The sequence below is a fragment of the Bos taurus genome, chromosome 22 (assembly GCF_002263795.3).
Source record: "Bos taurus isolate L1 Dominette 01449 registration number 42190680 breed Hereford chromosome 22, ARS-UCD2.0, whole genome shotgun sequence".
Classification (NCBI taxonomy): Eukaryota; Metazoa; Chordata; class Mammalia; order Artiodactyla; family Bovidae; genus Bos; species Bos taurus.
Window position 1 is genome coordinate 54,075,763 of NC_037349.1, and position 24,899 is coordinate 54,100,661.

The window sequence follows — 24,899 nt, forward strand, 5'->3', positions numbered from 1 at the left end:
ATAGATTGACTTTGGAGACATTAAGCTAAGTGAAATGAGCCAGACACAGAAAGACAAATGCTGTATGATCCCATTTATATGAGGTACCTAAAATAATAAAGTCACAGAGACAGAAAGTAGAATAATTGTTGCTCAGGGGCTGTGGGGAGGGAGACTAGGAAGCTGTTTAGTGAGTACAGTAAGTACCTTACACATGAACCTTCAAGTTGCAAGCTTCAAAGACACGATCGTGCCTTCACATGTCCAATCGCATAAGCAAGTTCAGGTGTCTGGCGTACACTGTCATGTGTCATGGTTGTGCTTTTGTGTTCTTTACTGTACAGAACTATATAGAGTACAGTAGGGTAATATTTTTATTTCAAGCCCAGGATGTCTGGAAGCAAGCATAAAAGCAGTGGTGTAGCAGGTCCTGACGTGAAGAGAAAAAAAGAGCTTTTAATACTATCCAGACATCACTGGATTGTTTTTTCAAGAAGGTAGATAGAGTTGAATCCAGCAAGGAACCAGAACCTGTGACATCAACGTCAGGCATGAGTGAAACTGCAGCTTGCCTTTTGTCTCCTATTGCTGATGATCCTTCAGCTCTACCATCTCTCACCTTCTCTCCCTCCTCCAATCAGTAACTCTTCTTGCATGTTCAATTCCGGCCCCTGTATGCCAGTTCTTGTACTTTTCAAGGTAATGTACTGTAGGATTTTAAATGCTTTATTTTTTGTGTGTTTGCTTTCTATGTATTATTTGTGTGAAAAGTATTATAAATCTATTACGGTACAGTACTACATAGTCAACTGTGTTAGTTGAGTACCTCGGCTAACTTCGGTGGACTCACGAACCACTTGGACTTAGGAACACACTCCTGGAGCAGAACTTATTCTTATGTAGGGGACTTTCTGAACAGAGTTTCAGTTTGGGAAGATGAAAATGCTCTGGCGGCAGATGGTAGTGACGGTTGCACAAGTGAAGCGTGAGTCTCCTGAGGATACGGATTGGATTCTCAGTGGTGTGGGAGGGCACTGCAGGCAAAGTCTGTGACCAATGGCTCCAGGCTTGCTGAGTTAGCTGTGTCTTTGCCCATCCAGCTCCAGAACCAGTCCTAGACTACGGGAGTCTCAGAGCCTTAGCCCACGCTGCTTCCCCATCCCCTCCTCCTTCTGAAGCCATCTTCCCATCACCAGACCTGGTGTGACCACGGGGAGGGGCTTTGGCTATTCTGGAGAGAAACATTTCAGCAGAGCACTGAGAGTGGAGGCCAAGCGGCCAAGGAAGAGGGTCAGAGCGGGTGAATGAGTGGTGGGAATGAGGATGCTGGCAGAGTTAGACCAGGATTTTTTAAGAAGGAGAGCTCACGGGCTCCTGGCTGGACGCCTGGCTTCCTTCTGCCCTGAACACCACATGTTGGGTGGCTTGATGTTGTCACGTCCCCTCTCTGTGACTCCATCTATCAAGAGGTAACAACGAGATGAGCTCCAAGCCTTCAGCTCAATGGTTATGACTCAATTCCCTCTCCTGGGGGAAGAACAATCTCTGAAGGTATTCTAAAGACCATCTTCCTCCCACACTCCAAGTGAAAATATAGAAAAGAAAGAAGCAAGGCTGGCAGGCTCAGGCCTGATGTGGATATGGGTCATATCCAGGGAGGGGCAGGGTCTGGATTTCTTCACCCTGTGGGCCAGACTTACAGGGAGCTGACTACACAGGCTTGAAGAGGCAGGAGGGGAGAGCTCTGTCTCCTGCTCCTCATTTTTCTCCCTCTGTCGTTCTACCTTGACCTCCTAGGTGCCATGATCCGGGGAGGTGATGGAGCCTGGGAACTCCATGGCTTCAAGGCACCGTGCGGCGAGCACATAGGTGCTTGGCAGCCTGCTGGCGACTTCCTGAGTCACTCGGATTCAAATTCACTCAGCCCCAGTCTGCAGCAGCTGACTAGCTACTTCTGGAGGATCTTCCTTATTTTGTCATCCCAGGACTGAAATTGTACCAGGTGGCTCCCCCTTTGGGCAAATGACTTGGCAAACCAGGAACACCCATCTTATCCCCAGACCACAGCCAGCTCCTCTGTTTCAATGCTCACAAAGGGGCCTCTGCCCCAGCTGTGACTGGGAGGTTTTCTCTCTGAAACAGTGGTTGGCATTAAAGTGACAGTTAAGGGCTGTTTGTGCTCCCAAAGAATCTCCACTTTGTTAATTTGCTTAATCGCCTGGAAAGCAAAGTCTCAGAGAAGCTGCCTGATGCAGACAGATTCTTTCCACCCCTCTGTTCAAACCAGATGAAGTCTTGGCCCACCAGACACTGGCCAGTCCCATAAGACCAGGGTTGCTGCCAGACACCTGGCCTGGGCCATAATGACCTCTTTCTAGAAGCTGCCCCCCGCCCCTTTTAAAAATGAACAACTTGCATTCATCTTTTCAGGGTCCCAAGTTTTAATAAGATCCCCAGGCTCAGCTGGATAGATTAGCAGGGCCATCCACACATTCATCAGCTTGATGAATCCATTCATTGCCCAACTATCTGCTGAGCAGTGACTGTGTACCAAGCACCGTTTTTAGCACTGAGAACATCCAGATGAGTAAAGCAGAGGCAACTTCCTGTCTTGGGGAACTGATGCTTTCATGCATGAATGAGATCATGAAGATGTTGGTCTCCAGACCTCTCCAGAGCTCTCCCTCCACCCCAACCAAGCTGAAACCCTCTCATTTCACACCAACCCCCATGGCAAAAGCAATCTTGGCCACATTTATTGTGCATTTACTACATGCCAAGCACTATGCACATATTATCTCATGAATCTCTACAACACCCTCTGAAGGTCATCCTCTCATAGCCCTGGTTTGTGGCTGAGGAAACCAAGGCACATATAGAGTTGCACAAGCTGGTAAGTTGCAGAGCCAGTATTTGAATCTAGGACATCTGACTGCAGAATCACAGTGGTAGTCATTAAGCCATTCCACCATGCTCATTTAGGTTAAATTCCTTTTTGCAGCAAATCACTGGGTCTGCTTTCCCTTAACATTCCACGGCACGAGAAAAATCTCTAGTGCTGGCCTAAGGACGAGGTTCCGCTACAAGTGACTGGAAGCTGCAAATCACAGAAGCTTGAAAAGGGAGTATGTTCCTTGAGGCTGGTGTGTCACTCCATGGTCAGGCTCCTTGTCTCTGGTTGCTTAGCCATGTGTGGCTCAAGTGCATCTGAAGAACACAGGTGTGCTGAGGTGTGGATTATGTACATCTTGGCCAAACACCGCTGAGGATCTCATCAATAAAATGTATGTCTCCATTTGATTTTATTCTGTCCATGGGTTCACCTGGAAGGGGCTCCCATAATCCTTGGCCATACATTTTACAACTTGACTAAATCTGGACTCCCGTCTCTCTAAGCACAGTGCATGTCAGCCTGGGCATTCCTTACCTCTCCCTTGAGGTGGATTTTGTGCTTCTTGTGTCCAGAAGCAAATAAATCATGAAGATAAGAAAGCTTAAATAACACTGCAATCCTTCTAAAGGCACATGCTCATCTACTCCTGTTTTTTGTAATAGTCGCAAAGGCATTTATTTCAATTGCAAAAGAGTTTTTCCTCCACCTCCCCTCCATCCCACCTCCCTTTATGCAATGCAGCACTGAGTGGCTATGAGCAATTTGGGATCCGGCTAAGGAGAAGCTGAACTGGAAATACATTTAATTGGGAGTTAGTGGGATATCTTAGTGGGACATAATTCATAGTCACTTTTGGGTCATTGCTTGCACTCATGCTGTACTAGTGTCTTCTAGAAATACTCCTCAGACCCACTGGGCTGACTCATCAGATGAGGTGACCAAAAGGAGCAAGGTCAGAAGTGGTATCATATGATGAATCTGTCCTATAGTACCCAACCAGAAGCATGCGGATAGTGGAGGAGGAAGAATCAAAGAAGCTAGTCTGGAAAATTCTTTCAACTATCAAAACTAAAATATTAAGCATAACATGCAGTTCGAATGTCTTATAAAAAATGAAGGATTTTTTTCTGCCAGAAATAAATTAATAATGCAGCATATACAATTATAAATGTATCACACTACTTTGCTCTTTAGTAAGAATCACACATAGAATTTGTAAGAATTTCTGTACTCTGCATGGCACAACATTATGTTTCTAGAGACACTGCATTTCTGTGTATGAATTCATATGCTGAATGCATCCCAATACATCAAGATTGTATCTTACCTTATCTGATGCATTTTGTCATGAAATTTGACAGTTCCAGAAGAAATGATACATATATCAGTGACGTAGTATGACCTGAAGAAATGAACAAATGAAGGATATAGTGTTATGAAAAGTCAAAGCATTAGTTGCTCAGCTGTGTTCAACTCTTTGCCACCCTATGGACTATAGTCCTCCAGGCTCCTCTGTCCATGGACTTCCTCAGGCAAGAATACTGGACCAGTGACCAACCTAGATAGCATATTGAAAAGCAGAGACATTACTTTGCCAACAAAGGTCCGTCTAGTCAAGGCTATGGTTTTTCCTGTGGTCATGTATGGATGTGAGAGTTGGACTGTGAAGAAGGCTGAGCGCCGAAGAATTGATGCTTTTGAACTGTGGTGTTGGAGAAGACTCTTGAGAGTCCCTTGGACTGCAAGGAGATCCAACCAGTCCCTTCTGAAGGAGATCAGCCCTGGGATTTCTTTGGAAGGAATGATGTTAAAGCTGAAACTCCAGTACTTTGGCCACCTCATGCAAAGAGTTGACTCATTGGAAAAAACTCTGATGCTGGGAGGGATTTGGGGCAGGAGGAGAAGGGGATGACAGAGGATGAGATGGCTGGATGGCATCACTGACTCGATGGACGTGAGTCTGAGTGAACTGAGTGCGATTCATGGGGTTGCAAAGAGTCTGACACAACTGAGCGACTGAACTGAACTCATATTAGAGATATCACACTGCTTCCTAGATTTAGTGACATTTATGGCATTTTTCCGAAGGCAATGGCAACCCACTCCAGTACTCTTGCCTGAGGTATAGCGTGGGCGGAGGAGCCTGGTGGGCTGCAGTCCATGGGGTCGCTAAGAGTCAGATACAACAGAGCGACTTCACTTTCACTTTTCACTTTCATACATTGGAGACGGAAATGGCAACCTGCTCCAGTGTTCTTGCCTGGAGAATCCCAGGGACGGGGGAGCCTGGTGGGCTGTCGTCTATGGGGTCGCACAGAGTCGGACACGACTGAAGTGACTTAGCAGCAGCAGCAGGGCATTTTTCAACTTTTTCAAGTTTGTGATTTGTTGTCATCTCTTTCCTTATTATAAATAAATACTCACTTTTCACATTTGACTTTCTATTTGTAATTCTGTATTCTTTTTCTTAAGGTAATTAAGTTCAGCCCCACAAACCTGTATCCACTCCTCTCTGTGTCTCACGCATTTCCTGTTTTAATGGAATACATTCTCCAGTATTTGAGAAAAGGTGTGTGGGAGTTTGTTGTTTGGAGGTTTTATTGGTTTTCTTTCTGTTTTAGATGTTGAATGTCTAAAAGTGCTCTTTTTCTACTTTATCACTTAATTGGTAGCTTGGATATAGAATTCTTAGTTGGAAATTATTATACCTTCACAATTTTGAAGGTATTGCTTCATTGTCTTCCAGCTTCCAGTGCTGCTACTGGGAAATCCAAAGCCAGTTTGATTTTTGTTTCTTTGCATAAGACCCTGGAAATTATAAAATGTTCTCTTTGTTTATAGGCTCCCGAAATTTTGCTGTGATGTGCCTTGATGTGAGCCTGTTTTATCCATTGTACTGGACACACCATGAGTCTTTAAATCGGGAAACTCATGTCATTCCAGACCTGGGGAATTTCTTGAATTATATTACTGATGATGATATCTCTGCTTAATCTGCTATTTCTATCTGTGAAACCCACTATCCACGTTACAGCCCCTGAACTAGACCCCTAATTTTCTTACCTTTTCTCTCCTACTTTTTATCTTTATCTTTTTGCTTTACTTTCTGGGAAATCTTTCAATTTTTCTATTTACTTTTTAATATTTACTGTCATTTACAATTTTTTCTAAGAACTCTTGTAGGTCCCTGAATATTCATTTTTTTATTACTCCTTATCCCTACAGCATAAATACACTGTTGTCTGCTATTTTTCTAAAGAAGGTAGCAATTGTTTTGTTTTATTCTCTGTCTTTTCTCCAAGTGCCTTTTTCTGTTTGGTTGGTTGGTTGGTTTTGACTCTATCATGTTAGCTGCTTTCCTCAGATGTCATAAACTCCTACTGTCTGGTCATATTTAAAAGTGAGAGATCAAAAAGTTTAACTGGTGGGGCTTATCAGCTGTGAATGTCATGGGAAGAATCTGGTTAGCTTCTTGATGGGGATAAATGTCTGTGTCTTTAGGTGTTTCTCTTCAAGCTTGTCAGATTCTCCAGAAGACTCCTTCCATCTCTAGTATGAATTGAGACTACTGGCGTCTGAGGGGCAAACCGGGGCCAGGCACCTAGGGAACTAAGCATAAGGAATACATTTGTTCCTTTTATCTACCTATTTTCCAGAATGTCTCCTAAGCCTACAGCTATGCCCAGCACTCCTCAGCCCAGTTTCCTCAGTTGCAACCTCTTCAGAAAACAATGCTTCAGATTTCTGCTTAGGGGCAGTTGCCCAGCCAGGAGAAATGGAGAACAGTTTCCAGAGATCGAACTATAGTTTTTCAGCTTTCTCCCAGGTTTCATTGTTTTAGCCCCTTCTTCACTCTCCCATTACACAATACCTTCTGCTGCCAGTTCCTTAGTGGTGGTTGTTTGTTTTTTATTTCTCAACTTTCCCCTCCAGTGGCTTCCAGTTTCTACTTACCCATCTGCTTTCCAGTTTCTAAGAGGCTGTTGTCTTCTGTCTGCTCCCCTCATCTTTGTAGGCTTATGTTTTTTACCAAAGGGGGGAAAAAAGTCCCTGCTTTGTAGCTTTTGTTGGGTTTCCAGACGGGTCAAAAATGCTTAAAAGACGCTTGCTCCTTGGAAGAAAAGTTATGACCAACCTAGACAGCATATTCAAAAGCAGAGACATTACTTTGCCAACAAAGGTCCATCTAGTCAAAGCTATGGTTTTTCTAGTAGTCATGTATGGATGTGAGAGTTGGACTATAAAGAAAGCTGAGGGCCAAAGAATTGATGCTTTTGAACTGTGGTGTTGGAGAAGACTCTTGAGAGTCCCTTGGACTGCAAGGAGATCCAACCAGTCCATCTTAAAGGAAATCAGTCCTGAATATTCATTGGAAGGACTGATGCTGAGGCTGAAGCTCCAATACTTTGGCCACCTGATGCGAAGACCTGACTCATTGGAAAAGACCCTGATGCTGGGAAAGATTGAAGGTGGGGGGAGAAGGGGACGACAGAGGATGAGATAGTTGGATAGCATCAGTGGCTCAATGGACTTGAGTTTGAGAGAGCTCCAGGAGTTGGTGATGGACAGGGAAGCCTGGCATGCTGCAGTCCATGGGGTCGCAAAGAATTGGACATGACTGAGCAACTAAACTGAACTGAACTGAACAGAGGGTTCAAAATTAAATACAACAGCTTTAAAACTCATCTTTCAATGTCATTTTTCTCTGGCAACGGACTGCAGCTGCCTGGATTTCTTTCAGTTCAGAAATAACTTTTAAAAATTGATTCCTTCCATTCAGGCAAGTTTGTAAAGAGAAGACATTTCCAAAATTTGGCAAAGCTTTGCTTACATTCTTCCATGAACCAAACCATTGCCTCAAGACATCTTGATTTCAACTACAGAGGTGGGTTGTCTTGCAAAGGGTGCTGAAATGCCTCCTCATTTCCTTGACTCTTTCTCACTTGCCATTATCTGGAACTACTACCAATCCTTCACATCTGAGACTTAGTGACTCTTGTGTCATTTATGGAAAGTTCATTTAGGACTTCCCTGGTGGTCCAGCGGTTAAAAATCTGCCTGTCAATGTAGGCAACATGTATTCAGCCCCTGATCTGGGAGGATCCCACATGCCTCAGAACAACTAAGTTGGTGTGCCACAACTACTCAGCCCACACCCTAGAGCCCGTGAGTTACAACTACTGAGCCCACGTGCTGCAACTGGAGAGTAGCCCCCTCTTGCCTCAAAGAAGAAATGTCCATGAGCAGCAACGAAGACCCAGCGCAGCCAGTTTCACTCTTCCAGAGAGTTCAGTTAAACTTCGGAGAAATGAGACAGTAAAAAGATAACTTGTTGCTTAGGCTTAAACTTATCACAAAATATTTCTAGTATTTTCAATTCAACTCATTGCCACTCCATTATTATTATCAATATTATCATCATCATCACCATCATCATATATAAAAAACAATGGAGTTAGGGACGCTATGAAAAGATGCTGGGGTATATATGCCTGCTTACAATTAGGAAAACAGACAAAATCTGCTTTACTCTCCTGTCAGCATAAACATATTTAAAGGATGTTTAGATTTTCTGATAATTTTTTTCTCTTGATGAGTCTGCCTTCAATTTCTTGGGGAGAACCAAGAGCCTCCCTACTTTTCTCATCCTCTTCCTTCCCTCTAGGCCTCAGCTTCCTCATTGGTCTTCTAAGTAACTGGAAGGTAAACTCATGTTCCCTCAGCTCACAGTCCATAGGTGGAGGAGGGGCAGAGCAGTCATGTCCACAGCCCGGACAACCCTGCATCCCTCATGAACTGTGGGCTCCCTGTAGACAGAGGCTGCTTTATTCTCATCACTGAAGACACACAGAAGGAAGGGGATGACTCTCCTAAGAGATGGTTTCTCACCCCTGTTCCTGATAAGAGTAGAATCAGCCTGGAGAAGCTGTTTCCCAAGAATAAAAAAAAAAGTGGGAACTGGACACAGACCAATGCTCTTGCATGTACTCTGCTTCCAGGTTATTCTGGGTGACCCTGGCCAAGTTGCTAGCTGCCCACCGGCACAGGCAGGCCCACGGGGGCCTTTGGAGTCATTCTGATAGAACCCTGGTCTGCTAGCTGAGAGTCCCTGAACCATCCACTGTCTCTCCTTGTGACACTGTGACCCTGGACTTGGTGTGTGGCCTGCAGAGGGGAAGGAGAATCCACAGGACCTCAGAAACCAAAGAAAGGCAGCTGGGAGGAGGGAAAGAGGCCCAGGGTCATTCATTTACAGCCCAATAATTGCAGAAAATGCCTCAGGCCATACTGTTCAGAATTCAAGGAAGGGGCCCCACGGCAGGTTTCTCCTCAGGGCCCTCTCCAGCCTCCAGTATTCACTCATTTCATTCAGTCTTCAGAAATGAAACGAAGCAACTCCGGTTGTGCACACCCCTTCCAGGGGTATCAAATTCTGCCTCCGCAAGTTACTAACTGGCCCGGGGACCTTCGGAAGGTTGCGTAACTGGGTGTCTGTTTCATCTGTTCTGCGGAAGGGTTACTGTGAGCATTAGAAACACTGTCCGTGAAGTGCCTGGGGTTGGCTGCGGGCTCATCATTCTGAAAAGAGTACCAGAAGCATCGGCCTTAAAAGTCCAAAGCCTGCAGCCCAAATCTGGAAGCAGAGGCGGAAGCCACGGCTTGGGTGTTCCACAGACTTGATTTCCCCGGAAAAAGGGCTGCACAGTGGCCTCCGTTCAGTGTCTCCCAGACAGTGAAAGGAGGGCAAGTGTCTTCCCCAAGGGCGACTTTGGCCCCTATAGAGAAAGTCAGGAGAGGGACGGCGGCTAGACCCCGGGAAGGTGGCTACCGGTCCCAGTGCTCCAGGCGAGAGGCGGGAGTGGAGGCAGGAAGGGGAGGAGGACAGGGAGGAGGGGACTGAGCCGGCCAGCTCGTGCTCCCGCGGCGCTGGGCGGAGCCTGGGCGGGCCCGCCCCGCGCGCAGGTGAGCGAGCTGGGGTGGAGCGCAGCGCCTCGGATGCCAGGCTCCGGGGCCCGCGGCCGCCACTCTGCACCACGGGCCACAGTCGCTTTCCCCGCCGAGGCCCAGGCGCCTCGGAGCCATGGCCAGCCTCAACTGCGGGGTCGCGGTCGCACTGCTGGGGATCTTACTGCTGGGCGCCGCGCGCCTGCCCCGCGGAGTGGGTGAGTGCGGCGCTGAAGGGGCGCTGAGTGCTGAGGGTCGCGACCGCCCGCCAGCCGGCGCCTGGCGGAGAGGGGCGCGGGTTGCCGAGGGTGCAGGGTGGGGCGGGGGCGGCGCGGTCCCGGGGGGTCCCCGGGACTGCCCGGCGCCGGAGCGGGGTGGGCGCGGTGGCCGTGCCCTCCTGGATTCCGCGCCACCTCGCCCAGGACGCAGGCCTTGCTTGGCACGCGGGGAGCCCCGCGGTCGGGCGCCCGATTCGGGCGCCGAGGGAGAAGGAGGGAAGGGCGCGCGGAAGTCGGGCGCGGGGACCTCGCTGAGGCGGCGCGCCGCGCGCTCGCTCTACCTGGGCTGTTGGTGGCGCCGGGCGGGCCGTGAGGAGGGAAACTTCCCTCTCGGGTGCACCCTCCTACCTCAGCGCCCCGGCCACAGACGCGGGCGAGGAAACGAAACAGTGGTTTAAGCGTCACCATCTCCTAGCTTTCGCCTCGTTTCCCCCCTGTCCGCCCGGAATTTTCTCGCTGTCCCGAAGTTCGGGAACACGAATTCCACAAGGAAAGCGCTTCTGCGCCGCGGAGGCTGGGCAGCCCGGGCCCTCGCACCTGTGGGCGGTGGACCCTGACGGCGGAAGGGGGTCGGCGGAGGGGAGGGTCCAGCGCTGTGGGGGAATCCGGAGTTCCGGTGGGGGCGGGGCGGGGGCGCGCAGGGACGCCCCCATCCCGGCTGCCCGCGGGGAGGTGCCCTGCGGGTCCTGGAAGTATTTACACCATGAATACCTGGTCTCCTCACGTAAGGACTTGATTTGAAGCCTTCCCTGAGACTACTACAGGTTTTGTGTAGTGGGGCTTTTTTTCCCCCTTTGGAAAGAACTACCCAGGAAGCGATCTTTAATTATTACCCTTTGCTGCATCTAAGGGGACGTTTGCGTTTGGCAGGCAGACAAATTAGAGGAAATTAAAAAGAATGGAACTAAGCGGATGAGTTGAACTTGGGCGTTCCGGCAACTGCCATCATGACAAATCCGAGACGGGAAAGCTTCCTGGTTCTTTTCCTCAGCGGCGTCAGGCGACATATTACTGCACAGTAGATGGGATATTGAACATACTGTGCGCGTATTGACTGTATTTAAGTTAGGACTGAGTTTTCAAGATTTCCGTTGAAAAAAGTCTGCTTAAGAATAAAGAGTAACTTAGCAAATGAATAGGTGTAAATGTATGTGTGAGAAAAAAAGTGTGCCCACCAGACTTGGGAGCCCTCTTGAAACTCGGGGGAATTGTCTGAGATGTTTCTGGTTGTGTGTGATAACAGTTGAGAACTCCAGTAAGAATATGATGTAAATCAAGGCATCAGTACATTACTGATCACAATGACAGACTGCCCTGAACTGGCTTCTGTTAACGTGTCTGATTCCTACTTGTGGCCTGCGGAGGCTGCCATTTTGGTCTCCAGTGGAGCCTGTTCTTTCCAGGAAGTTATTCACTGTTGGAGCAGTGTCTCACCGTTCATTGTCTAAATACAAGGAAGCCCAGGAACTTGCCCCTTTCACTTTCTTAAATCCCTCCTGTGTTCTCAGGAACTAGACCTGTGAGGCCACATCACTGGGCTGAACTAATGGTTGTGTCTTTTTGGTTGAAGCAGGCAGAGTACATTTGCTTTGCCCAGAAGTTTCTAGAGTCTGTCCTGAAAAGACGGAGAAAATCAGAGAGCCTGGCATAGTGGATTTATTTTATAAATCCCTGAACTCTCGTAATACTCTTCTGAATGAAAATGAAGTTGGTGTCACTGCACAGATGGAACTGTAAAGGAAAGTTGACATCGCCGTGGGGTGTGTTTGAGTTCAGTATTCTTACAAGTTCCCCCACTTCTAAGAATGAAGGGCTGATTAAGTCAAAATAATCCTGTTAAAACCTCAACTTAGTGGCTTTCCAAGAACCACTCAGGTACCAGAATCTAGGTCGGTGACCCCATTCTCGCTACCATTGATTCTTGCCATAAGTATGAGTAGACATCAAATGATGTGTTCTCTTACCCTGGGTGAGTGTGTGAGTTCGTCGTTCTTCAGATTCAAATGAGGAGCTGGTGCCTGTTGTCTGGAATGTGTAACTGGCAGAACTGCTGGGTCCTCCCCGGAGCCTCCCTAACACCCACACAGATTTGTGTGAGACAGTCAGAGACCGCTGCTCTGCTGGTTGTATGATGTGCCCAGGTGCTCACCTCAGCCTCAAGCTTCACCTCAGATGCCAGCGTTTTGTCTGTGATGACCGGACTGTGCTCCTCCTCAACATTCTTCTAGGGGTTCTCCCAAGCTATCAATGTGGGGAAAGGAAGTTGAAATTATTTACATGTTTTAAGTACTATATATATTGTTGTTATTGTTTAGTCGATAAGTTGTGTCCAACTCTTGGCAACTCCATGGACTGTAATAGCCCACCAGGCTCCTCTGTCCATGGGATTTTCCCAGTAAAAATACTGGAATGGGTTGCCATTTGTTTCTTTAGGGGATCTTCCCACCCCAGGGGTCAAACCATGTCTCCTGCTTGGCAGGCAGATTCTTATACCCCATGCCTCAGCTTTGATTTTGCTCAGTGGGGCTGGCTTTGGTTTGGATTGAGGAGAAGGGGAGTTTGCTGGTCAGAAGGACCCATGATTGAGGTCAAGATGGGTGGAATGCTAGGGAATGATACAGTGCTAAGGCTCTCCACCTGGGTGATTAAGAAAAGTTCACACCCTTTCATTATCATTCTAAATTGTAAAAATTATTCCACAATCAAATTATTTCAAACCTCTTCCTACCACCTTGTAATTAACCCATTACTTTCTCCGGGGCATCTGGCAGTATTCCAGAGAAACAGGCAAGGAGAGCCAAGTTCCCTCCCTCACCTCTTTGTAACCTTGGGTTTGTATTCAGTACATCAGTGTTGTTTTTCTTTTTTAAATTACTAAGTGCTACTTGTAGTAACTAACACACATTGAGCTTCTACTCTGTGCTGGTCATTCTTCTGAGTATTTTATGTGTAAGCATGTCCCATTACTTAACATCAGTAATTCATCCCTAAAAACCAGACATTCTATGTGAAAACACTCACTGATGCCCTATGTCTCATTATTTCTTGTGGGACAAACTGTAACATCCCATTGCACAAAACCCAAACCCCCGACAGTTTCTGAAAGCATAATGAAACACTGGGAGATACCAATATATAATTAACAGCCAATTCTATTAAATGTAAAACGTGTAAGACATCCTTTCCAAATTGCAAGACGTTTATGTGGCTCTTTGTAGACAGTTACTTTGTGTGTAATAACTTCTTGCACCCCCATTTGTTGGCACTCAGAGAATCTCCACTAGATCCTGACATTCTGCCTCTGTGTACAACATATATTTTGTTTAAGGTGTTGTGTTATGTTTCGAGATGTAAATATACATGTTTCCTAAATAGACATTGGCCAAAAATAACTATGATGGATGACACAGTGTTTGCGTAATAAAAGCTCAGCTGTTTCCTCTTGAGAAAATATAAATCAAGAGTCATTTAGCTCTCCTTCTTCAAGCATGTACTCCTAGAACCCTGGGAATAGAGGAGCACAGAGAGGTGAAGTAACTTGCCCAGGGTTACCCAGCAGGTATGTAGTGATGCTGAGATGCTACATCACCAGTGCACCATGCCCGCTATGTGCAGTGGGACTCAAGACAGCATTTGCTGGTCATCTTAGAGACTGTCTGCATGCCAGACATTTTTTAAAAATGTACATATTTCTTTATTTGGCTGTGCTTGGTCTTAGTTACAACATGTAGGATCTAGTTCCCTAACCGGGGTTTGAACTGGGACCTCCTGCATATGAAGCATGGAGTCTTAGCCAATGGATCACCAGGGAAGTCCCTCTTTCATTTTTTAAAAAATCAGCACTTACTGAGTGCTGTGTTCATATCTGTTCTAGAAATGTGTATGTGGTATTTTTTTATTGAGATCACATTTGTTTATAGCATGTAAATTTCATGTATACAGCATTGTATTTCAACTTATGTATATCCTATAGCATGTGAAAGTCACTCAGTCATGTCCGACTCTTTGCAACCCCATGGACTATACAGTCCATGGAATTCTCCAGGCCAGAATACTGGAGTGGGTACCCTTTCCCTTCTGCAGGGGATCTTCCCAACCCAGGGATTGAACCCAGGTCTCATGTGTTGCAGGTGGATTCTTTACCAGCTGAGCCACCAGGGAAGCCCATGCTACAGCATGCTTACCACTAAAAGTTTATTTTCTATCCCTCCTTGTAAAATCGACCCCCTTTTCCACATTTGTGTCCCCACCCCTCATCCCTTCCTCTCTGCTAACCACTACTCTGTTCTTTGAATGTATGTTTTTGTTTGATTTGTTCATTTATTTTGGTTTTTTGTTTGTTTTTTATATTCCATATATGCATGAAATCATAGAGTATTTGTCTTCCTCCATCTGACTTATTTCACTTAGCATAATGTCCTCAAGATCCATCCATGTTATCACAAATGGCAAAATGTTTCATCTTTTTTATGGCTGAGTAGTATTCCAGTGTGTGTGTGTCTGTCTGTCTCACATCTTCTTTATCCATTCATCCATGGATGGGCCCTTGGGTTGTTTCTGTATCTTAGCTACTGTTAATAATGCTGCTGTAAACATTTGGTACATGTGTCAAATTAGTGTGTTTGTATTCTGTGGATAAATACCCAGAAGTGGAATAGCTGGATCATATGGTAATGTGTATTACTGTTAATATTTAAAAGCTGTGCTTAGAAACATAATTGTCTGTTCCTGGTAACATAATTTCAAATAGCACAAAATGGTCTGTGGGAGGAAAGAAGTATGTCCCCTTCTACGTCTGACCCCAGGCCTCCTCCCAGAGGCAGTTGTGATTTCTTATGCATTGTTCCTGAGCATGTAGAAGTTAACAAATGTATATACTGCCCTTCTTTGCACAAAGAGGAGCATAAATACAGTATATAGTGGAGGATGTATCCCATATGTTTCCTGATTTTTTTTCACTGGGCAATCCATTTTGGTGCTCACTATATAGCAAAACATACAGAGCTATCATATGCTTTTTTTTTTTTTTTCACATTTCCAATGAGCATTTATTATTAGTTATACCATGATTCAGGATCCCAGGGTGGGGATCACCATGTACCCAGGTCCCCCTTCACCACCCTGGGGAGAAGGACGGAGGACAGAGGAGGTGGGATGGAGCCAGTTCAGATCTTCCCAGGAAACGTGCCTTCTGCCTGGCGATTGTCCCAAGTTGACACCCAGGATGTGGAGCAGAGGGACTTGTACACACGCCGGTACCATTCGCACACGGAGACGTCACCCCCTTTAGCGGTCATTGCCTTCTCACAGCGGTGGAAGTCCAGGTAGTTCTGCCAGCAGTTCCTGGTCTGGTTCTGGTTGGGGAAGCGGCTGTCAAAAGGAGCAGACTGGTAGTTCTTGATTTTGGTCTTGATGTATTCTGCCATAGTGCTGACTCCTAAAGATGCCCCTGAAGTTGCTGGACGCTCAATGTGACCCTCAGCAAAGACTATCATATGCTTTTTGAGAGCTGTACAGAGGTCCTCGTCATGGAAATACCATATTATATTTAATCAGCAGCTTATAATGGATTGTTCCCAATCTTTTGTCTCTATAAACTGAGCGTCAGTGACCATCTTTGCAGTTGATTTGGTTGGATATATGGACAAGTTTATCTGTAGTTGAAATTCCTGGATGAGGAGCTACTGGGGTTTGTACAGAAAGTGAAAGTTGCTCAGTAATGTCCAACTCTTTGCAACCCCATGGACTATATATAGTCCATGGAATTCTCCAGGCTGGAATACTGGAGTCGGTAACCATTCCCTTCTCCAGGGGATCTTCCCAACACAGGGATCAAACCCAGGTCTCCCACATTGCAGGCAGATTCTTTACCAGCTGAGCCACCAGGGAAGCCCAAGAATACTGGAGTGGGTAGCCTATCCCTTCTCCAGGGAATCTTCCTGACCCGGGAATCGAACCGGGGTCTCCTGCATTGCAGGCAGATTCTTTACTAGCATATCTAGAAAACGTCAGAGCAAATGGAAGAAAGTAAGTAACAGTGGAGTAAGTTAATAAGTGGTGGTGCCATCTGTGAATCTGGGCAGTTTAATTTCAGAATACAAGCTCTTAACCGCCCCCAGCCTGCAATTTATTCCTTTCTTTATTCTTTCCAGTTGAAACTAATTATAAACTTTAGACAAGGGAAATATTTTGAATCTCCTTTCAAATATTCACTTCTGGTTATGTGATCAGAATGCCATGAGCGCTGTGTATCAAGAAGGCTGAAGATGCGCCTGGGCTCTGACAGCTTCCAGGTGAAGTGTTTGCACTGAGGGCTGATGGATCCTTAGTGACTTTTTACCTGATAAGTCTAATAGTTAAGGTGTGACGCACTTCCAGCTGCTGTAACACAAACCCAAATGTGTCTAATGGCTCAAACACAATAGATGTTTATTTCCTGCTCATAGGAGGCTGTAAACACCAGTGTGCTCTCTACACCTGCATCTCCACGTCTTCTCTGGAAACAGGTTCATCAGTACTATTTTTCTAGATTCCATGTATAGGCATTAATATATGGTATTTGTTTTTCTCTTTCTGACTTACTTCACTCTGTGACATACATACATTATCATATGTAAAATAAATAGCTGGTGGGAATCTGCTTTATAACATAGGGAGCCCAGCCTGGGACTCTGTGATGACCTACAGGGTGGGATAGGCAGGGCAGGGAGGCCCAAGAGGGAGGAGATATAGGTATAATTATGACTGATTCACGTTGATGTATGGCAAAGACCACCACAGCATTATAAAGCAGTTATCCTCCAATAAAAAAAATTACATAAATAAATAAAAAGGCCCTAAATGGGATCTCCTCCAAGCAGTGATATGGGGACACAGGCGTCTTCCACTTTAACTCTAGCATCTTCAACAAGTGTGGCCTCTGTCCATCTATATCAAACCTATGGTCATGACGAGGACTTTGTACTGTCCTACATGTTCTCTCCTGTGACCTACCTGGCTTCACAGTATCCCAGCCTGGTTTGTTTCATTTGGAATTTTCTAAACAGCAATACTGAATTTGTGATAGAATGCAGTAGAAAATCAGAATTTGTTTTACTGACTTGCACTTCACACAAACATTTGTAAAACTTAAAGTTGTTTCTTCAGATACTGTACTTAAAAAATATCTGCACTTTTCACTTCTCTCCTGAGTACAGCCCAAGCCAAGGGCACCACTGAAAGCCTTGTTGGTCTGACTTTGCCAGGGAGGGGCTGTCCTCTTGAACGGGCCGTCCATTCTGCCAGAGGGAAATACAGTATTCTTTGTGGGTTTCCTCAGTGGCTCAGTGATAAAGAATTCACCTGCAGTTTAAGAGATGCAGGTTCAATCCCTGGTCGGGAAGATCCCCTGGAGAAGGAAATGGTGACCCACTCCAGTATTCTTGCCTGAAAAATCCCATGGACAGGGGAGCCTGGGGAGCTACAGTCCAAAGGGTCGCAAAAAGTCAGACCTGACTGAGCGACCAAGTACAATATTCTCTGAGGCCATTAACCACCTCCCCTGAGAGTCTGAACATCTTTAAATACTATTTAATATTTGGAAAATATTTTGGAAATATTTTGAAAAAATACAACTGTTCCATGAGCACAAATGGGAAGCTTTCTTTGTTTTTAACAAAGTGTAAGTATTCCCTACCCTCAATGACAAAAAATCAAAGCCTTCTGGGGGAAATGTGCCATTTCTGCAACAATGAATGGGTGCGAACCTGCTGCCTTTGGCTGGGACAATGAAAGACAATCTCCAGGTTTAAGTTAATCAACTTTCCAAGTCCAAAAATCACATGGAGTTCAAGTCAAGCTGTTGTTTTTGTTTTGAGGTCTGCCCACTTGGCCACGTTCAGTGTCACACAATGCTTGGAGCCACGAGGGCGACTTCTCAATACTTGACAATGTGTGGTCCAGCCGGAGCTGGGCTAGGATGGTGTATGTCCAGGCATGTGCCAGATTCCTTCAAGCAGATGCTTTGTCTTCCATCACTGAGCTGGTCATGGGGACAGCAAGTCATTTCCAACAAGGATGTATAGCAAAAACATTTTTTAACCTGAAGACAACTCACAAGCATTTGTGAGAAGTCTCAGGACATCGGGCTTCCCTGACGGCTTAGACAGTAAAGGATCCGCCTGCAATGAGGGAGACCTGGGTTCAATCCCTGGGTTGGGAAGGTTGCCTAGAGAAGGGCATGGCAACCCCCTCCAGTATTCTTGCCTGGAGAATCCCATGGACAGAGGAGCCTGGTGAGCTACAGTCCATGGGGTTGCAAAGAAACATGAGGATGCAGAGGTGATGAGATGAAGCCCCTGCATGTGATGGGCTCAGGGCATCTCCTGGACGCATACAGACGCTTGACTCTGGTGCAGGGTGGCACTCGGCCACGGCAGGGAAGCGACGAGCCAGCAGCACAGCGGGTGAAGTTACCATATATTGCTGCCCCTGCTGGAAGTCTGCCCTATGCTGGAAGTCCGGGGCAGCAGGAGACACTGTCTCAGGAGGAGTCAGTCTGGGGCGATGGGTCATCTTCACCACCAGCCGTCTGGCTGACAAGTCTCACTGGAGAGCAGGGCCTCGGAGCATCTTCCAGGCATGGACCCAGTGAAAACAACATCCGTAAATCACTCAGCACAGTGTCTGCCCTCAAACGGATTCCTCGCTTAAGAATTGATACTACTTTGATTATCTAAATTGAGCCCAAAAAGAACACCGAGATTTTTTTTAGCAGCAGACCATCTGGACCAAACTGCCAGGCCAGGTTGCTTTGGGGAGACGTTTTGGTTGTTTCAGCCTAACTACACAGCGTGCTTCAGGCAGTATCGCAGTAGTCAGCTTTGGGCCCTTAGGAGAACATCTGGGGAAGCTCCTGGATTAAAATCTGCAAGAAATCAGTGACACAGGAACATGTTTTGCTTTTGTGTGTGTGTGTGTTTTCATCATGTGTTAAAAAAATTTTTTTTTGCTTGCACTGGATCTTCACTGCTGCACGCGGGCTTTCTCTCATTGCAATGAGTGGGGACTAATCTCCAGTTGGAGGTGCAGGGCTTCTCACTGCGGTGACTTCTCTTGTTAGCACAGGCTCCAGGTGTGCAGGCTTCAGGAGCTGCAGCACACAGGCTCAGTAGTCGTGGCTGCTGCCCCACAGCATGTGGGATCTTCCCAGACCAGGGATCATACCTGTGTCCCCTGCATTGGCAGGCGGATTCCTAGCCACTGTGCTGCCAGGGGGTCCTAGAACATGTTTTAAAAAATTGTTTTCAAGTGAGCAGCTGTGCGCGCGCGCGCACACACACACACACACACGCATACACACAAGCACGCATATTTTCTTTTAACCAAGGAACTGACCAGACCAGTTTTATATAATGTAAACATCATACCCAGTTACACATGAGAAGTGAAGAGAATGCCTCAGTGGGCTTCTGAAGTTTACAGCCATCCTTGTGAGCAGGTGTCAAAACTAAACCGAGTCTGAGCTGCAGTGTGCCAGGCCATGAAACCAGAGCCGAGTTTTCCGTGGAACCTGGCAGGGCCGCCACCTTTCACCACTGCTGAGAGGAGGAAGATTGCCCAACTGCTCTGAAGTTGCTGACAGTCTTATCAGGCACTCCAGCCGTAGGCTGTCAGGAGCAAGTTCTCAACTTACCACGACAAGGAAGATGTTTTTCAAATAGTAAACAGTGCTCGGGTCATCTTGCAGAAGCCCATGTCAACGTGGTGCAGCCAAACCCTGGAAATAACGTCTTCCAGCTTCCCTGATCTCAGCCTCTGTGGGAATACAATTCAAGTTCCAGCCAGGAACCTGACACACCCAAGAAGGTGTGTCCAGCTGGCACCTTGAAACTCCAAATAAACATCTTCTGCTCCTTCCTCTGGTCACTGGAGACTGGAAACAGCCCAAATATCCGTCCTTAGAAGACTGGTTACATTAATGATGGTGCATTTAAACAGGGGAATGCTGCACAGCCATTTAAAAGAATGGGATGTACAGATATGGTGTGGACCCCCCACTCCAACCAAGATACATTCTGGAGGGGAAAACACAAGACTCAGAACAATGAGGGTGGTATGCGACCTTTTGGCAAAATGAAATAAAACAGGAATGCCTTATGCGCACGTGTTTTATTTTGTGCTTCATGTATCATTTATCTAAAAGTAAAATACATTTTTCAGCTTTATTGAGATTTGATGTATATACCATGAGATTCTCCTCTCAGCAGCACTCTTTGATGGGCCCTGTCAGCTGATACAACGTTTCAGTCCCCCTGTGAAGTTCCTCCAGACCCCTTTGCAGACAGTCCCTGCCCCTTGGCCCCTAGCAACCATTTGTTTGCCTTCTATCAACATAGTTTTGCCTTAAAAATAGTTTTAAATTTAAAAAGAATTTAGAGACTTCCCTGGTGGTCCAGTGGTTAAGAGTCCGCCTTGCAATGTGGGGGACCCAGGTTCAATCTCTGACAGGGATCTAAGATCCCACATGCCACAGGGCGACTAAGTCTACTTAGCCACAAGTACAGAGTCCGCACGCCACAGCTAAAGTTCCCGCAGGAGGCAACAAAGATTCTGTGTGCTGTAGCTAAGCCCCAGCCAAGTAAATAAGCAAAGATAAATAAAAAAGGATTTAAAGCCAGGTAATGAACATCTCACATGCTAGTAAAGTAATGCTCAAAATTCTCCAAGCCAGGCTTCAGCAATATGTGAACCGTGAACTTCCTGATGTTCAAGCTGATTTTAAGGCAGAGGAACCAGAGGTCAAATTGCCAACATCCACTGGATCATGGAAAAAGCAAGAGAGTTCCAGAAAAACATCTACTTCTGCTTTATTGACTATGCCAAAGCCTTTGACTGTGTGGATCACAATAAACTGTGGAAAATTCTGAAAGAGATGGGAATACCAGACCACCTGACCTGCCTCTTGAGAAATCTGTATGCAGGTCAGGAAGCAACAGTTAGAACTGGACATGGAACAACAGACTGGTTCCAAATAGGAAAAGGAGTACGTCAAGGCTGTATATTGTCACCCTGCTTATTTAACTTATATGCAGAGTACATCATGAAAAACACTGGACTGGAAGAAACACAAGCTGGAATCAAGATTGCCGGGAGAAATATCAATAACCTCAGATATGCAGATGACACCACCCTTATGGCAGAAAGTGAAGAGGAACTAAAAAGCCTCTTGATGACAGTGAAAGTGGAGAGTGAAAAAGTTGGCTTAAAGCTCAACATTCAGAAAACGAAGATCATGGCATCCGGTCCCATCACTTCATGGCAAATAGATGGGGAAACAGTGGAAACAGTGTCAGACTTTCTTTTTGGGGGCTCCAAAATCACTGCAGATGGTGACTGCAACCATGAAATTAAAAGACAATTACTCCTTGGAAGGAAAGTTATGACCAACCTAGATAGCATATTCAAAAGCAGAGACATTACTTTGCCAACAAAGGTCTGTCTAGTCAAGGCTATGGTTTTTCCTGTGGCCATGTATGGATGTGAGAGTTGGACTGTGAAGAAAGCTGAGCGCTGAAGAATTGATGCTTTTGAACTGTGGTGTTGGAGAAGACTTTTGAGAGTCCCTTGGACAGCAGGGAGATCCAACCAGTCCATTCTAAAGGAGATCAGCCCTGGGATTTCTTTGAAGGAATGATGCTAAAGCTGAAACTCCAGTACTTTGGCCACCTCATGTGAAGAGTTGACTCATTGGAAAAGACTCTGATGCTGGGAGGGATTGGGGGCAGGAGGAGAAGGGGATGACAGAGGATGAGATGGCTGGATGGCATCACTGACTCGATGGATATGAGTTTGAGTGAACTCCGGGAGTTGGTGATGGACAGGGAGGCCTGGCATGCTGCGATTCATGGGGTTGCAAAGAGTCAGACACAACTGAGCGACTGAACTGAACTGAACTGAACTGCAAACCCATCATCACTTAAAAACATAAATAATTCAAAGCACAAGCCCTGGAAACAGCCTATCGCTAGTATCTACATTGGAGAATCATTTAGTTACTTTAGACAATGAACGTGCATCACTGAATATAAACTTCTCTCCTAAGGAATTCAGGAATTAAGAGGAGGAAATGAATGCGTGGACACCACGGTCCTCTGTTTTGCTAAACAATTCAACAAGTATTGACCGAGAATGCACAAGGTTCCTTTTAACATTGCTCTTTGAGGTTTATTTTATTGTGTCCATGATTGTTCTAAGAGATATGAAAATAGTAAAGTGGTTTATAATGGGAACTGTGGGTCTCTTTCACTGAGCAGATGAGAACATGATGTCCTTTGAGCTCTGAAGTCTGTGGATGTGACTCCACAGGCTGGGCCCAGCCTTGTGCATCTCTGTATGCCTGCACCTGGCCTGGACCGAGCTCACCATTCCCTGGAGGCACACGGCCACAGTCAGCCTTCTTACAAAGGCAGCACCGCCCTTCCAGTCCCAGATGCTTTGGGATCCCTGGGCCCCGGTGCGGACGTGGCTAAGTGTAAGAACTATACCACCCACAACCAGTCCTGAAAACGGCACAGAAATAGCATCAAGCAGCCCCGATCACAATGATGTGAATCTCTTAAGGGGGTGGACCCCAGCTTCCTGAGGAACATGCACTTGGCCAAGAAGCACAGGAAGAAGGGCCTGAAGAAGATGCTGGCCCACAGTGCCAAGGCCATGAGTGCATGTGCTGAGGCTGTGGAGGCTCTCACGAAGTCCAAGGAGGTCAAGTCCAAGACCCCAAAGGGTGGCTGCTGCACGCTTAGTCAGCTTACCTACATTGCTCACCCCTAGCCCAGGAAACATGCTTGTGCCCACATTGCCAAGAGTCTCAGGCTCTGCCGGCCAAAGTCCCGGGCCAAGGCTCACACCAACGCCCAGTCACTGGCAGCTGCGCCTGCGGCTCATACTCTGGTTCCCAAAGGTGCCCAGGCACCCACAAAGGTTCCAGAGTAGAGGCCTGGAGAAGGAAATGGCAACCTGCCCCAGTAGCTTGCCCAGAGAATCCCATGGACGGAGGAGCCTGGTGGGCCACAGCCCACGGGTTCCCAAAGAGTCGGGCATGACTGCAGCGACATAGCACAGCACAGAGGCCTTTATCTGCCAGTGTGAGGACAGGAGGGCGGGTGTGATCCCCCTGCTGCTGCTGTCTGCATGTCACCGCTCCTCTGCTGTTTGTACAAATGAACCCGAGGCAGGATCTGTCAAAGAACAAAACGGCTGCAGCACCAGTTGTCTTTGGGCCTTCCGCGTCTCTTGTGTGTGCCCTGGCCCTCCTCCTGCGGCTTCTTCATTGCCCTGACCCCTGCCGCCGCCCCACACCAGGGCAGTTCCACCCTGGAGTGAGGTTGTTCTTGGTCACCCCCAGGCCCTTTGTTTATAACTGTGGTCGATGTCCAGTCCTTCCTGGTGTACTGACTGATGATTGCAGTGTTTAGTGTATGGGCTTAAAGTGTGGCCCTGTTCTTTAAGGAGTCTGGGAAGCTCCTGTGCTGGCATTGAAACCATCTGTGTCGTTCCAGGAGCTCCAGAGAGCTCTGGTTCCATAGTCCTTTATGTCTCATCGCAGAGAAGAATTCGGGGAGAGCAAAGTGATAGGTGAGTGAAAGTGTTAGGCGCTCAGTTGTGTCTGATTCTTTGCGACTCTACGGACTGTAACCCTCCTTCTCCAGGAGATCTTCCCAACCCAGGGATCGAACCCCGGTCTCTTGCATTGTAGGCAGATTCTTGAGCATCTGAGCCACCAGAGAAGCACAAAAAGTGATAAATAAGAAGTGATTTGTTAGAACAGGATGTGAGGTTTACAAGGGGATGGGCGAGAAATGCGTGCCCTGAGAACTTACTGGGCTACGGTTTTTTATAATCAAAAGAAAAGCGGGGAGGAGGAGAACTTCTTTATCTTTCTTGAGTAGACATTATGCTTCCATCATCAGCTCCTCCTCCAAGTTGAGCAGGGGAGTTTTCTTGTCCCTACATGGTCAAGCTCGGTCCACAAATTGTTTTTGTGTGTGTGTGTGCAAAGAGCGTGTCCTAACTTACTGAGCTCACTGGGCAGGATGTGGGGCTCCCTGGCGCCATTGTTTCATTGTCTGGGGGCACGTCTTATGCTTCTGCTGAATGGTTCTGCTGCCAAGCAAGCCTGCTTGGTTTTGTGGTTAAGCAAACCAGCTCTCTTGAGTCATCATTAACTCACAGGGGTCTCCATATTTTTCCTACTTATAATCCCCTAGTGGGAGTAACTATTTAATAACCGGTTTTGTCCCTTCACTCTTTCCCTGTCAGAATGGCTGGCGAATTCTTCATTTGCTTTTGGGGGCTGAAATGAGGCCCTGTCCTGTGGCCTCCCGTCCCTCCAGACTTCCAACAATAGCCTGAAGCATTCCCCAGCCCCGGCCCGACCACCACGTGTGTGCTCAGCCACTCATTTGTGTCTGACTCTGCGACCCCAATGGCACCCCACTCCAGTACTCTTGCCTGGAAAATCCCATGGATGGAGGAGCCTGGTAGGCTGCAATCCATGGGGTCGCTAAGAGTCGGACACGACTGAGCGACTTCACTTTCACTTTTCACTTTCATGCACTGGAGAAGGAAATGGCAACCCACTCCAGTGTTCTTGCCTAGAGAATCCCAGGGACGGGGGATCCTGGTGGGCTGCCGTCTATGGGGTCGCACAGAGTCGGACACAACTGAAGCGACTTACCAGCAGCTGCGACCTCCATGGACTGTAGCCCATCAGGCTCCTCTGTCCATGGGATTTTTCAGGCAAGAATACTGGCGTGTGTTGCCAT

At 46.9% G+C, this 24,899-nt stretch overlaps 1 protein-coding gene and 2 pseudogenes across 1 annotated transcript in view; 2 read left to right on the forward strand and 1 right to left on the reverse strand.

Moving 5' to 3' along the window:
- The first annotated feature begins 9,873 nt into the window (after nucleotides 1-9,873).
- The window catches only part of CDCP1 (CUB domain containing protein 1), a 103,281-nt gene continuing 88,255 nt past the window's right edge, over nucleotides 9,874-24,899 (forward strand). The window contains exon 1 of the mRNA XM_002697118.7: nucleotides 9,874-10,035. Coding sequence (XP_002697164.3) covers nucleotides 9,954-10,035 — 82 coding nt within the window. The 5' untranslated portion in view covers nucleotides 9,874-9,953. The remainder of the gene's footprint in view (nucleotides 10,036-24,899) is intronic.
- LOC614114 (cytochrome c oxidase subunit 6B1) lies at nucleotides 15,147-15,584 on the reverse strand (annotated as a pseudogene).
- Nucleotides 22,389-23,152, forward strand: LOC132343522 (large ribosomal subunit protein eL29-like; annotated as a pseudogene).